The 14,990-nt window shown below is 55.8% G+C and overlaps 1 protein-coding gene across 4 annotated transcripts in view; it reads right to left on the bottom strand.

Moving 5' to 3' along the window:
• Positions 1 to 14,990, bottom strand: part of RNF157 (ring finger protein 157) — a 32,805-nt gene that overhangs the window by 3,660 nt on the left and 14,155 nt on the right. For 2 of the 4 annotated variants that reach the window (XM_058038763.1, XM_058038761.1), the window contains exons 5-18: positions 13,747 to 13,864; positions 13,587 to 13,653; positions 13,407 to 13,450; positions 13,012 to 13,059; positions 12,665 to 12,736; positions 11,394 to 11,553; positions 9,441 to 9,553; positions 8,065 to 8,303; positions 7,861 to 7,969; positions 7,146 to 7,257; positions 6,522 to 6,730; positions 6,322 to 6,390; positions 5,354 to 5,402; positions 3,817 to 3,927 (exon numbers count right to left, since the gene is read on the bottom strand). In XM_058038763.1, coding sequence (XP_057894746.1) covers positions 3,817 to 3,927; positions 5,354 to 5,402; positions 6,322 to 6,390; positions 6,522 to 6,730; positions 7,146 to 7,257; positions 7,861 to 7,969; positions 8,065 to 8,303; positions 9,441 to 9,553; positions 11,394 to 11,553; positions 12,665 to 12,736; positions 13,012 to 13,059; positions 13,407 to 13,450; positions 13,587 to 13,653; positions 13,747 to 13,864 — 1,520 coding nt within the window. Of the gene's footprint in view, positions 1 to 364; positions 3,238 to 3,816; positions 3,928 to 5,353; positions 5,403 to 6,321; positions 6,391 to 6,521; positions 6,731 to 7,145; positions 7,258 to 7,860; positions 7,970 to 8,064; positions 8,304 to 9,440; positions 9,554 to 11,393; positions 11,554 to 12,664; positions 12,737 to 13,011; positions 13,060 to 13,406; positions 13,451 to 13,586; positions 13,654 to 13,746; positions 13,865 to 14,990 lie in introns of those variants that run through there. The other 2 variants (XM_058038762.1, XM_058038760.1) reach the window with 2 other exon arrangements.

Below are 14,990 nucleotides of genomic sequence, written 5' to 3'. Positions count from 1 at the left end.
GAAAACCAGCTCTCAAATCCATCCTGGTGAAACCCAAATCCATCCTGGTGAAACCCAGCTCCCAAATCCATCCTGGTGAAACCCAAATCCATCCTGGTGAAATCCAAATCCATCCTGGAAAATCCCAGCTCCCAAATCCATCCTGGTGAAACCCAAATCCATCCTGGTAAAACCAGCTCCCAAATCCATCCTGGTGAAACCCAAATCCATCCTGGTGAAATCCAAATCCATCCTGGTAAAACCCAGCTCCCAAATCCATCCTGGTGAAACCCAAATCCATCCTGGTGAAACCCAACCGGCTGGCCCAGCCCACTGCTCACAACTCAGAGCATTTGTGGCGTTAAAGCAAGCAGGAGCCCTCAGGGGATTTCAGGTTCTCTACAGCAGCTCCCCCACCTCGTTGCCAGCCTCTCTGGCAGATGTCTTTCCCCAGTTTCTCTTTCCAAAGCTGTTTTTCCACCCTGCCTGTGGCAGAGGGGCTGCAGCCAGGGGATGCTCTGAACCCTGGGGACAGCCCCTGCAGCTCCTGCTCTGCAGGATCCACACAAGGACATGGTTCTGGAGGTTTTAGTTAAAAAACCTCATGTCCTAAAATCCCTGGGATGGGGACTTTTGCCTCCTCACAAAGCTCTTTCCCACCAGATTGAAATCTGCAGAGATTTCAAAAGAAGCTTTGAGGAACCACGTCCTGCGCCTCCATCCATTACAGAGAGGACAAAAACATCATTATCAAATGCCACCAGCTTGGAGATTGTCCAAGAGACTTGATGGACTTGGAGATGTAGACTCTGAACACCACAGATCTCAAGGGCCAGGATGCAGCTGCCTTCCCTACAATCACTGAGTGGGGCTCCCATGGACTGGGTACAAGCCCTGAGAGATTTTAGGAATGACACAGCCAAAACAAAACCACAAAACATGGAACAGCCCCAGGCTGTCTCACCATGAGCCTAAAGGATTGTAAATTTAAAGACACAATACTGATCCTAACCCCTTATGATATAGAAGCTGACTGTACTCTAGAGAGTTTAAGGGTGCCCAGCAAAACCTCCACAACTGCTCCAAAAACTTCTCCAAAACCTATAAAATCAACTCTGAACATTTCAAGGTCAAATTGGTTGAGCAACAACAAATATTGTTTAATCCTGGTCCTTAAAGAGATGCAGACCAATGTTCCTGCTATCAGACCAAAATGTTTATCTTTTACAGATACCTCTTCGACTGTCTGGTTTTCCTGCCTAAACCAGAGGCTGTTATCTCACACATGTAACAGATGTATTGGGAACTGGAATAGGAGTGTTGAACAGTATCAATCTTGAAACTCTGACTGATCAATTGGGTGCAACCATTAATTATTTGAACACTATAGATCAACTCTTAAGGTCTTCCCTATCTGCTCTTGGAAATACACACTGATCAGCTTCAAATATCAAAAATATCCAAATGCTAATGACCAGCTGGTTGATGGTCTGGAAATTGCTCAAAGCAGTGGCTTCAGCACCCAGCTGTATTCCAGCTCAGTTGTGGTTACACTCCTGCAGTTCTGGGATAACCACTGAATGGGAAAGGGGACTTTTATTCATTGAAATTTGAAAAGGCATTTAAATTCTGGTGGTGTTCAATCAAATTTTCTTATGTTCCCATCACTAGTAAGGTCACAGTGTTTGCCTTAGCAACACAGAGTGCTTCTGTATGTACCAAGCACTAAATCCTGGTGGTAGGAATGGGATTAGCTCCATTGGAACACTGAGCATGGGCTTTTAAAAACAGTCACACACATGTAGATTGTTGTGTGGAGACAGAATAACAGGGGTTTGTATGTGAAAGTAACATTCTGAGAGCCTTAGCTGTGTTTTGGACATAGAACTGTGTCTATCATTTGGAAGTGTCTCCTGATAATGACCCTGAATCCATCCCAGTGTCTGTAGGTTTAGGGGGTGTGTGTCTAAGACCCCCTTGTGACAATTTAACAGTGGGTGACACAAAGATACAGCTTTGTAACCACTTGAATCCATGTATTTGTAACTTCACCTACAGAGCAGGATGTGATTTCAGCTACTCCTACCAAAAACTGCACCAAAATGTATGTTAGATGTGTAATAGGACATTTTGTCTACAACACCTACTGGAATGGATTGTTAAAAACTGGGGACAGTGATCTACACAAACTGGTACAACAGCTCAAAAAGAAATTTCAGAAAACAATGATCACTGTCCATTATTATGTGGAAAAAATGCCTTGTATCCTACAGGGAGTGAAAAGGGATGGAGAACACCGTGTCTGTCATTCCCAGGGACCATGGAGAGCCCCAAAGCCCCACTCTGCACCTCCTCAGCCTCTGCTTTTCCCCACAAAGGCCAAGGCTGGATCACCCCTCTCATGCAGCACAGCTGGTGCTGGGGGCTGCAGCTGCTGGACACATGGGCAGGTGTGGTGGCCAAAGGATGGAGAGGGCATCCTTGGCTGGGCTCAGCCCAGGGACCAGCTCCTGCATGCCAGCCCCGTGCACACCTCACAGCAGAGCAAGAACTTGACCCTGTGCTGGAGCCACGTGGGCTGCAAAGCTCCCCCTTCCTCATCCTCCCCCCAGCACAACCAAGGGGGATGCAGTCAGGGGTGGCTTTGCCAGGCCCTCCAGCAAAGCAGAGGTGCTGCTGGGACACCCCCAGCTCCCTCCCCAGCCCCCCAGGCCAGCAGGACTCAGCCAGTGCTGACAGAGGGTGATGGAGAGGACACAGGGCTTGTGTGTTCCTCCCCAAGAGCCTCAGCCGTGTTTCTCCAGCACAGAAACCACCAGGAACAGGCAAGGCAGCAGGAGAGGAGGCTTTCCCAAAGGAGCAGAGGAAAAGAAAGGATTTCCCCTCCCTCCAGTGGGTTTCACCCACCCTCTTGGCTCTCCAGCACCTGCTGCAGGTCTGGGACCTGCCACAAAGTCAGCTGAAGGGGCAAGGCACGGGCAGAGTTGCTTTCAGCTTGTCCACAAATGTATTGACTGAGGCCCCATGGAGGGTTCTGGTTTGGCTTTTTGGCTCGTTTCCCCACACACAGGCTGAGGAAGAGGAGCCTGCAGGGCTGGGCAGGGTCCCCAGCCCACTGCCCCCTTCCACAGAGGAGCCAGGGGTGTTCAATACATTTGTCACCTTTGGGCAACTCTGGGCAGGGAAGGGGCACAAGCGTGGGTGGAGGAAACCGTGTTGGCACAGAGCGAACATGAACTTTCACACAGACGGAGGAGCCTGGGGGGAAGGAAGAAAAGAAAGGGATGGAGAGAGGCTGGCAGGAAACCAAAGTGGAAGGAGGGTGGGGGAGAAAGCATGAAGAAATGGGAAAGATGGATGAATGTTGGGGCTCTGTAGAAAGATGACCCGGTGGACACACCCCATCTCCCTGAACTTGGGAGGCTGCACAGCTGGACTGCCTGTGGATCACACCCCAGCACAAAACACTGCTGTGCCCACCACAAGCCTGTAGCAGGCTGCAGCTGTGCCACACAACACCTTCCTAAGGAGGACTGGTGCCTCCTGGGGTGCCAGCAGCCCCCTGGCCAAGGGACAGAGAATCCCAGCAAAGCAAGCCTGCAGCTGCCTGGGCACATCCCAGTCTGGATAGGCCACCCTGACCTATGGGTGGTGACATGGCCGGTGCTCAGCCCCACAGAGGGACGGCTGGAGGGGTGCAGTGAGGACAGCCTGGCAGGAATGGTGGTAATGATGGTGATGGGAGAGGAGGGATGGATGCAAAGGGCTGGGGGGATGCAGGGAAGAGCAGAACTGTCCCCCCCACCCCAAGTTCATGTTCAGCAGACGGCCACTCACCAGGTAAGCAGGCCTCAGAGCACAGTTTATTGTCCAGCGCTCTCACGTGTGCGATGCCCATGTCATTGTTATTGTCACAGCTCAGACCGAGGAAAGCGCCTGTCCTCGGGCCTGGAAGGGAGTTAAGGCAGTTACCGCCGCGGCCGCCTTTGGCACTGGGGCTGGGACTGCTGGGGCTCCTCCTCTCCCCTCCCCAGCCTCTTCCAAAACAAAGAAATGACACAGGAACGATGCATCGGGGTGGCAGCGGGTGGAGAGTGGACAATAAGGCCTGGGCACGGCCCCGGCTGCTCCTCCCCTCGCAGCGGGACAGCAACAATGTGGGCATGAGCATGAACCTGCCCAGGGCTCGGGCAGACCTTCCCTCTGGCACAGCCAGGCTGTGGTGGCACCCATCACCTCCTGCAGGAGCCTCTCCAGCACCAGCAGTGCCGTGAGAGCTGCAGGGATGCCAGCAACAGGCAGTAGCTGGATGCGTGGGGCAAAAGAAGCCGTAGCCAAGCTTTTGCAGGGGGGATGGAGGCTTTTGGGGGTCAGGGAGGGAACTCTGCCTCTTAGCATCGCTGCTCCAAGAGATCAGCCTCCAGGGTCTTACCTGCATCCATCAGATGCAGGTGACTGTACCTCAGGAGGGATGTTCCCAAACGTGCCAGCAGCCCTGCTGAGAACAGCTGCAGGACTGTGTCCTAAAGAGAGAGGCCATCCTGCTCCCAGAGCTGCTGGGATGCCCATGGATGTCCACCACAGCCCCTGGTTGCTCCTATGTGTTGTACTTGAGTCTCCCCATCAGCACGAGCCTCTCTGCAGTCAGAGGCCATGATCTGGGGATGGGTGATCCATGGGCGTTCCTGCTTTCCAGCTTGGCTGAGCATCCAGGTTGGATTGGGAAATAGTTTTGTTGTATTTTTGCTAAAAGGAGACTTGGAAATGTGGGAGGGGGCACACTGTGGGCCTCCCTGTTGCCCAAAAGCAATCCAGGGCAGTTGGTGGCCAATGGCATGGAGGTGACCACCTCTTTCCCTCTTTCCTTGGCTGCCTGAGCTCAAGGGAGGAGGCGAGAGGAGCCCTCAATGTGCATGTGTTGACTTGCAAAAGCACATTGAGGACAGGCCAAAGTGAGGAAAGCATCCCAGACGGAACAGCTCTGCAGCCCCTTCCTATGGGAATCAGCCCAGACACTGATTTCTACAGGGGAGAGTTTGAGAGATCTGAGAAAAGACCTCGGCAAGGGAAAAAACACACACAGAGAGAGAAGCCTCTTTCCCATTTGTCTCCTTGGAAAAACCACTGGGTCCTGCTCCATGGAAAAACCAGCCATGGCTGCTCCATGTCCCACCCTGAGCTCTCTGCTCCCCGTGGCTGCCTGGCTCCCCCACCCCCTGTGCTCAGCCCCCGTGGGTGTCCCTGCTGTGACAGATGTTCCTCTGAGCCCAGGGTCCCCAGGGCTCTCCCTGATGGCACTGGGGAGCTGGGGACAGCACAGCACCTCCCACTGACAGTGACAGTGAGGGGACAACAACGACCCAGGGCCTTTTACCGTCTTCCTGTGTGGGAGAGGCGTCCTCGTCCTCCAGCACATCGTTGCCCTGTGGCACAGGGAGAGGCAACAGGGAGTGTTAGCCCAGGGCTGTGCCAGGGGCTGTTCCCAGTCCCTCTGGGGGAACATCCCTGGCCCTGGGGCTTCCATGGACCAGGACTGGTGGGGCACAGCCCCACTGCCCCATCCATCCCCAGGGCAGCCCACAGGGACATGGATGTGTGGGCAGCACATTCCCCAGTCCAGCCCTGGGGGAACAGGGGGCCACTGCCCAGCTTCCCCCTTCATGGGCACAGCTGGGATCATTCATAGTGCCAGGTGACACCACAGCTGGGTTCCCCCCACGGTGCAGGGTGACACCACAGCTCCCAGTATGGGCACAGCTGGCATCTCCCCACAGCTCCCAGTATGGGCACAGCTGGGATCTCCCCCACAGCTCCCAGTATGGGCACAGCTGGCATCTCCCCACAGCTCCCAGTATGGGCACAGCTGGGATCCCCCCACAGCTCCCAGTATGGGCACAGCTGGGATCTCCTCACAGTTCCAGGTGACAGCAGAACTCCCAGTTCCAGGTGACACCAGAACTCCCAGTATGGGCACAGCTGGGATCTCCCCACAGCTCCCAGTATGGGCACAGCTGGGATCTACCCACAGCTCCCAGTATGGGCACAGCTGGGATCCCCCCACAGTGCCAGGTGACACCAGAGCTCCCAGTATGGGCACAGCTGGGATCCCCCCACAGCTCCCAGTATGGGCACAGCTGGCATCTCCCCACAGCTCCCAGTATGGGAACAGCTGGGATCTCCCCACAGCTCCCAGTATGGGCACAGCTGGGATCTCCCCCACAGTTCCCAGTATGGGCACAGCTGGGATCCCCCCACAGCTCCCAGTATGGGCACAGCTGGGATCCCCCCACAGTGCCAGGTGACACCCCAGCTCCCAGTCCCCTGGGGGATGGCTCTGGTTACCTCGGCATCGCGCTCCTCGGCAGAGATGCTGACAAAGTTCAGATCATCCGGGGACTCCACAGGTGTTGACTGTAGGAGGAAGGTGGGAAAGATGGAAGGAAAAGAAGAAGAAAATCTGGTGCCAGTGGTTTTGGAGGGGGAGTTACATCCCATGGGGGAGCTCTACAAGCTGGGCTCCACCAACAGCCCCCAGTCCCCACCTCTCCATCAGAGGCTGTGGCGCTCGCGGCCGCGGGCGAGGGGAGCATGTCCCCCTCCTCTTCCTCCTCCTCCTCCTCTTCCTCCTCCGTGCCAGGGGCGATATAGGAGCCAGACATGGAGGAGACGGTGTCGGTGCTGAGCTGGGAGTGCTGGCTCTGGGAGGAGGCCATGGACATGACGGACTGAGCCAGGCTGCTGCTCACGGGCTCTGGGGGAGAGCAGGGGCTGAGGGGGCTGCTGGAACCCCCACCCATGGGTGGGAGTCGTGGCACAGCACCCAACAATGGAACAGGGGCTAATGAGGAGGAGTGGGGTGCAGAGGAAGGACTGGCTGCACGCCACGGAGATGTGATGGGTGCAAAGCTGCCAGCAGCAGATCCCCAGGGCTCACAGCCCCCCATTTCTGTGTCCACAGGGTGACAAACCAGGCATGATCAGTGCCCCTGTGATTCCCATCTCCAGGTGTACAGGTGACAAAGCAGAGGTGACACCCTGGGGCTCCATCCAATGTCCATGGCAGGGTAAGAAGGGCCATGCCACCCCTCTTGGCATCCCCCCACAGTGTGACAGTCCTGAGATTACAATGCCACCTCCTGCCCTGCCAGCACCCCTCCATGCTGTACCTTCTGGGGACGAGATGGTGGAGGACAGGGGTGTCCCAGTGCACGAGGACTGGTCGATGGCTCCTGATGACGACAGGGTGAGGTTTTCACTCTCTGGGGTTGCACCACATTCCTGGAACAGGAGCCCACGGGAAGGATGGGATGGGGGATATTCAGCATGGATGGCCCATCTCCTGCAGGCATTCTCATGGAGGAAGAGCCAGAAGGGGGAACCCCAGCCAGTTTCTCTGGTCCCAAGCCTCCCCCTAACCTGCTGCCCCTCCAGTGCCTCAACTCCTTACTACCAGTAAGGAGTTGTACTGATTTTGGACAGTGCTCATGTCACACACATCTTTTGTGAAAAATCCTTTCTTTAGGATTTTTCTCCCTTCTGAGAAGCTGTGGCCTCAGCAACAAAATGCAAACAATAATTATCTGCTGCCGTGGAATGCAACAGGTGCATCTGTGATTGGTCTGGAGTAGATGTTTAGATTTACTGACCACTCACAGCAGAGCTGGGTCTCACACTCTGCTGAGACACAGCCCTTTGTTATTCATTCCTTTTCTATTCTTAGCTTAGCTAGCTTTCTGAGAACCTTTCTCCCTCTGTTCTTTTTAGTATAGTCATAATGTAATATGTATAATAAAATAATAAATTAAGCCTTCTGAACATGAGGTCAACATCCTCGCCTCTCTCTCACCCTGAAGACCCTTGTCACCACTGTAACATGCTCACCTCCTCATGCCGGGCTGGGGATCTCCTCCTGGCCACCCTCAGCTCTGACTCAGTGCACGACTTCTCATCCTCCTCTTCGGGCAGGATGGAGGAATTCTGTGAGATGGACCTGGCCAGAGGGGCAAAGCAGAGGGTTTCACCCCTGCCCACATCCCCCGGCCCCCCCTGAGCGCCCCCAGCCTCCCACACCCACCCCACACTCACTTGGAGATGCTCCTCTTGAGCTTGAGCCCCGCGGGGCCGCAGTCGGGCAGGCGCTCCAGGGGTGCCAGGGCCCTCAGGGCGGGCAGGGGGCCCTCGCTGCCGTAGGAGGGCAGGGTCCCCACGCCGGGGGGGTCCCCCAGGGCCCGCAGGGGCAGCGCGGCCGGCGACGGCGTCAGGGGCCCATTGAGGGCCTCCAGCAGCGAAACCACCTCGTAACCCGGCGGGATGTGCTCCGAGGACTGCGGGCAGCATGGTCAGGACACGGGTTAGGAAAAATCCTTTTGCTGGGATCTTTTCTCCCGAGAAGATGAGAAGCCTCAGAAATGGGATGTAAGCAATGATTATCTGCTGCTGTGGAATGCAACAGGTGCATCTGTGATTGGTCTCGTGTGATTGTTTTTAATTAATGGCCAATCACAGCCCATGTGACAGTGGTCACAGGGGTTCTTGCATGAGGGAAGAGACGAGAATGTTGACTCCATGTTTCAGAAGGCTTGATTTATTATTTTATGATATATATATTACATTATAACTATACTAAAGAATAGAAGGAAAGGTTTCCTCTCAGAAGGCTAGCTAAGAATAGAATAGAGAAGAATGATAACAAAAGGCAGCTCGCTCAGACTCTGTCTGAGATAGCTCAGCCTTGATTGGCCATTAATTATAAACATCCAAAGATAAGTCAATCAAAAATTTACCTGATGCATTCCACAGCAGCAGATAACCATTGTTTACATTTTGTTCCTGAGGCTTCAGCTTCTCAGAAGGGAAAAAAATCCTAAGAAAGGATTTTCACAAAAAGATGTCTACGGCAGCCCAGCTGTCTCAGACTCTGGTCAGTCACAAAATTTCATTCCATTCCTTTCTATTCCTTGCTAGCCTTCTGATGAATTCCTTTCTTCTAGTCTTTTAGTATAGTTTTAATATATAATTTTCTTTTAATATAATATATATCATAAAATAATAAATCATCCTTCTGAAATATGGAGTCAAGATTCTCATCTCTTCCCTCGTCCTGGGACCCCTGTAAACACCAGCACATTTGGTGATCCCAAGTGAGGAACATTCCCACAGAGGATCATGGGGTGAGGATGTGAGGATCCTCCCTGGGCCATTTTGCTGATCACCCCACTCTCAGTGGGATCAAAATGCCCCAGGAAGAAGCTCAAACCTAGGGAATGGATACCCAGCCAAAAACCTTTTTTCCTTTTTCTTTCTTTTTTTTTTTTTTTTTGTAAGATCAACTCTGCATTTTCTTGCAAGACAAATTTGCAATAAATAAATAAACAAACCCTATTCTTCAGAGACACATGGATCCCCAAACCTCCCCACCCTGGTGGGAGAGGCCAGGGTCCCACCTTCAGCCGGGCACTGACCGAGTGCTCCTCGGAGTCCGAGCTCTGCGCGGCGATGATGGGGTTGAAGCTGGTGGGCGAGAGCGGGCCCAGCTTCTTCCTCATGGCTCGGATTTGAAGCAGGGCTCGGAAAGCTGGGGCAGCAGGGAAAAAAAGGGAGGGGTGAAAACCAAGCATTGGAAGGAGACCTGTCCAAAAATGACACCCTGTTTCCCAAGAGGGGCATCCCCAGCGAGGCTGCAGAGCTCGAGGGTGGGAGATGCAGCTCATTCCCAGAGCACTGGGTGGGCAGCAGCTCCAGCAGTTTGGGAAGGACATTGAGACGCTTGAGCATGTCCAGAGGAGGCAACGAGGCTGGAGAGGGGCTTGGAACACAAACCCTGTGAGGAACCACTGAGGGAGCTGGGGGTGCTCAGCCTGGAGAAAAGGAGATTCAGGGGTGCCCTCATCACTCTGCACAGCTCCTGGAAGGTGCCTGTGCTCAGCTGGGGCTGGGCTCTTTTTCCTGACAGAACCAGAGCACACAGTCTCAAGCTGTGCCAAGGGAAATACAGGTTGGATATTGGGAAAGAGTCTTCCACAGAAAGGGTGATAAAGTTCTGAAATGGCTGCCTGGGGAGGTGGTGCAGTCCCCATCCCTGGGTGTGTTTAACAAAGCCTGGGTGTGGCACTGGGGGCCAGGGTTTGGGTGAGGTGTTGGGGCTGGGTTGGACTCAATGATCTGGAAGACCTCTTCCAGCCCAGTGATTCTGTGAATTCTGTGAAAAATGACACCCTGTTTCCCAAGAGGGGCATCCCCAGTGGGACTAGAGGGACTGCAGAGCTCAAGGGTGGGAGATGCCGGCCCAATCCCACAGATGCCAGCCCATTCCTAGAGATACCAGCCCATTCGCAGAGATGCCAGTCCATTCCCAAAGATGCCAGCCCATTCCCAGATTCCAGCCCATTCCCAGAGATGCCAGCCCATTCCCCTAGATGCCAGCCCATTCCCAAAGATCCCACCCCGTTCCCAGAGATCTCAGCCCGCTCCCAGAGCTGCCAGCCCATTCCCAGAGATCCCAGCCCGTTTCCCTAGATCCCAACCCATTCCCAGAGATCCTAGCCCATTTCCCTAGATCCCAGCCCATTATTCCCAGCGCTGCCAGCCCATTCCCAGTGCTGCCAGCCCGTTTCCCCAGACCCCAGCCCATTCCCCAGATCCCAGCCTGTTTCCCCAGACCCCAGCCCATTCCCCAGATCCCACCCCATTCCCCAGACCCCAGCCAATTCCCCAGATCCCAGCCCATTCCCCAGACCCCAGATCCCAGCCCCATTTCCACAGTTCCCAGCCCGTTCCCCAGACCCCACCCCATTCCCCAGACCCCAGCCCATTCCCCAGATCCCACCCTGTTCCCCAGACCCCACCCCATTCCCCAGATTCCACCCCATTCCCCAGCCCCCATCCCATTCCCCAGACCCCACCCCAGACCCCATCCCATTCCCCAGCCCCCAGCCCGTTTCCCCACATCCCAGCCCATTCCCCAGACCCCAGCCCATTCCCCACATCCCAGCCCCATTCCCCCGGTTCCCAGCCTGTTCCCCAGCCCCCAGCCCATTCCCCATTCCCCAGCCCATTCCCCAGCCCCCATCCCATTCCCCAGACCCCACACCAGACCCCACCCCATTCCCCAGCCCCCACCCCATTCCCCAGACCCCACCCCAGCCCCCAGCCCATTCCCCAGCCCCCACCCCATTCCCCAGACCCCACCCCAGCCCCCACCCCATTCCCCAGACCCCAGCCCATTCCCCATTCCCCAGCCCCCACCCCATTCCCCACATCCCAGCCCCATTCCTCCGGTTCCCAGCCCATTCCCCAGCCCCCACCCCATTCCCCAGACCCCAGCCCATTCCCCATTCCCCAGCCCCCACCCCATTCCCCACATCCCAGCCCCATTCCCCATTCCCCAGCCCGCCCCCAGCCCTCTCCCCCCTCACGCAGCCTGCAGATGGGGCAGTTGTTGGCCTGGTAGCGCAGGGTGTCGGCGCAGGTGTTGCACAGGCAGAGGTGGCGGCAGGGCAGGATCAGCGTGTCCCGCACGTCCGACAGGCACACCACGCACTCGGCGCTGTTATCGCTCACCTCGTCCTCGGCCACCTGCCCAGGGCACACAGGGACCTGCTCGGCCTCGGGGGTCCCCAGCCCGTGCTCTCAAACACTGCCTGGGTGCTCAGAGAGGGCTCTGCCTGAGTCCATGGGCTGCCTGCTCTGGGAATGACCCCCTGGGACCTCATTCCTCTCCTCCAGGAGGCTGGGAGATGAGGCCAAAGGAAACAGAAACCCCCATTTTCACCCTGATTTTTACATATTACAGCACAGCATAATGTCACCCTTGCTTTCAGCTTGTCCACAAATGTATTGACTGAGGCCCCACGGAGGGTTCTGTTTTGGCTTTTTGGCTTAGAACTAAGTTTCAGCTTGTCCACAAATGTATTGACTGAGGCCCCACGGAGGGTTCTGTTTTGGCTTTTTGGCTTAGAACTTCTAAGTTTCAGCTCGTCCACAAATGTATTGACTGAGGCCCCATGGAGGGTTCTGTTTTGGCTTTTTGGCTTAGAACTTTTAAGTTCTTCTAAGCCTTCTGGTGTTTACATTCCTGTAATGAACTTTCTCACGCACTTTTATATAAACAATTATTGTTTGACATTCTTTTCTAGAAGAGGAGAAATTTCCTGGACTGTTGGTTTGTCCAGTGCCATTGGAGAGGTGGCACTTTCATCCTCTAATCCACTATCACTTTTAAAATCTATAAATGTTGAAGTCAGAAAATAAACTTCCCTTCTTTTTACCTTGGAGGTTCCGGCATGTGTGTCATTTTATTTTGTGTCCTATAACAGCATAAGGCACATCCCATGCCTTGAGCCCCATGTTCTCCATCCATCCCATGCCTTGAGCCCCATGTTCTCCATCCATCCCACGCCATGAGCCCCATGTTCCCCATCCATCCCATGCCTTGAGCCCCATGCTCCCCATCTAAGCCATCATCTTCCCCCAAGGGCCCACAAAGGATGTGGGGAAAAGCTCAATCCTTCAATTTTCTGCCTCCAGCAGCTTCGATGCCAACACAAAATGTCCCCAGCCATCACCAGCTCCGTGCTGTGCTGCAAACTCTTGCCCTGAGAGTGTTTCAGTGGCCAGACCTGTGCTAGGGGAAGGGAAGAAGGGATGAGGGAAGGCCCTGGGATGCAGGCAGGGGTGCAGCACACACCTTGGAGTCCTGTGTGTTGTACTTGTTCTCGATGCCGTAGATCTCCTGCAGGAGGTAGCTCACACCATCCACCTGCAATCCCACGGGCAAGGGGTGAGCAGCACACACACCTGGGGCTCCCAAACCCCTGCTTGGGCCAGTCCTCCTCCCCCCAGCATCCAGGGGCTCTCTTTGCATTGATAACCTGGAAATTGCAATCCCTGGGAGGCAGGGGAGTGCAATTTCAAGGTTATCAATGCAAAAGGCTGGGAGAGGCCTGGAGCTTTTGGGGCTCCCCAAAACCCCTGAGTGCCTCCCCTGCAGGGTGTGCAGGGACACCTGCACCTCAGGGACACCTCAACACTCACCACTTGCTTCTGCTTGAGGGGCTTCACGCAGAAGGTGCCATCACTGTGCTGGAGGGAGGAAAGAGCACAAGGGTGGGCACCCACCCACCCTGTGGCTGTCACTGCTCCCTCCCTGCTCCCTACAAGCCCATTTTGCAGGAATTCTGGCTTTTCCTGACAGCCCAGCACCAGTAGCTGTGGGAGGTCACACACACTGCAAAGCTTGTTGGAGAAAGGAAGATGGAGTTGAGCCCAAATGCCTTAGAAGGAATGAGGGAATAGTCCCAGGATTTGGGAGCAGCCCAGAACATCCCCAGCCCAGCCGCACCATCCCAATTCCCAGGGATTCTCCAGGCTCTTGTACCTGGTGGATGATGGAGGCAGGAGGAGGGGGATGGCTCCAGCTTGGCACTTACCTTCTCAAAGGTGGCCAGCAGCACGTGGCAGTGTCCACTGTGCTCTGCAAGACACAAAGGAGCGCTCAGGGCTTGGGGACATGTAAGGGGACAGGCAGAGCCACGGGAGCAGTGAGGAAAAGCAGGAGGCTCTGCCAGCAAACCAGGAAAGGCCATCCCAGCAAGGAGCCCCCTCCTCACCCTCTCCTTCATCCACCACTGCCTGCACCACCATGGGATAAACCTCGCGGTCCAGGTCGAAGCCCAGCTGGAGAGAGACAGGGGAGGCTTGGTGAGATGGAGCAGGGCTGAGCCTTCCTCCCGCCTCCACCTGCACGGGAGGGATGAAGTCAGGACCCACCTCCTCCTCGCTCCACTCGGAGGGGTCGATGGTGTGGGAGGGCACACAGAACTGCTGGCACACCCCCCGCTTGTAGTGCACCGTCTCGGACTGCAGGCTGTTGTCCCTGGGGGTGTAGCTGTGCCAGGGAGACAGGACAGAGGGTCATCAGGGCACCACCGGCGTCCCCACAGCCCTCCTGCTCTCCCCAGAGCACAGAGATGCCAGGAAAATGGGATGGGGTGTGTGTGCCACTCGTCCCCTCCCAGATGCCTCTTGGGGCTGAGGTAAGAAGGTCGAAAAAGGGCTAAAATAATCCACAGGGTAAAATAAACACAGCACAGGAGGGGACAGGGACAACTCCACAGCCAACCTGGAGGGGTCTGGGGGGGAGAATTATTTCCCTTGGTCTCTGTTCTGACCTGAAGGTAAAAAAAGGGAACAGGATGTGACAGGGAGGGAAGTGGCAGAGCATGGCAAGGACCTGGTGGTGGCACCTGGGGGAAACAAGGAGCCCCCTCCAATCTCAGCATCACCCTCAGCTCTTTCCTGTCCGGAAGAGGAAAGATGCTCAGGGGGGAGGCTCCATGTCCATCAGGCAGGGACACACACCAGGCTTGGGGTGACACAAGCCATGCTGGGGGGTGACACAGGCCATGCTGGGGGGTGACACAGGCCAAGCTGGGAGGTGACACAGGCCTGTTTGGGGGGGTGACACAAGCCAGCCTCGGAGGTGACACAGGCCATGCTGGGGGGTGACACAGGCCTGTTTGGGGGGTGACACAGGCCAGGCTGGGGGGTGACACAGGCCTGTTTGGGGGATGACACAGGCCTGGCTGGGGGGTGACACAGGCCTGTTTGGGGGTTGACACAAGCCAGCCTCGGAGGTGACACAGGCCATGCTGGGGGGTGACACAGGTCTGGCTGGGGGGTGACACAGGCCTGTTTGGGGGTGGACACAGGTCTGGCTGGGGGGTGACACAGACCTGTTTGGGGGGTGACACTGGTCTGGCTGGGGGGTGACACAGGCCAGGCTGGGGGGTGACACAGGCCTGGCTGGGGGGTGACACAGGCCTGTTTGGGGGGTGACACAGGCCTGTTTTGGGGGTGACACAGGCCTGTTTGGGGGGTGACACAGGCCTGGCTGGTGGGTGACACAGACCTTTTTGGGGGATGACACAGGCCAAGCTGGGAGGTGACACAGACCTGTTTGGGGGGGTGACAGAGGTCTGGCTGGGAGGTGACACAGGCCAGACTGGGGGGTG

This window comes from Melospiza georgiana, chromosome 21, assembly GCF_028018845.1.
Source record: "Melospiza georgiana isolate bMelGeo1 chromosome 21, bMelGeo1.pri, whole genome shotgun sequence".
NCBI lineage: Eukaryota > Metazoa > Chordata > Aves > Passeriformes > Passerellidae > Melospiza > Melospiza georgiana.
The sequence above is the reverse complement of the archived record's forward strand: the minus strand, read 5'-3'. Positions and strand labels throughout refer to the sequence as shown.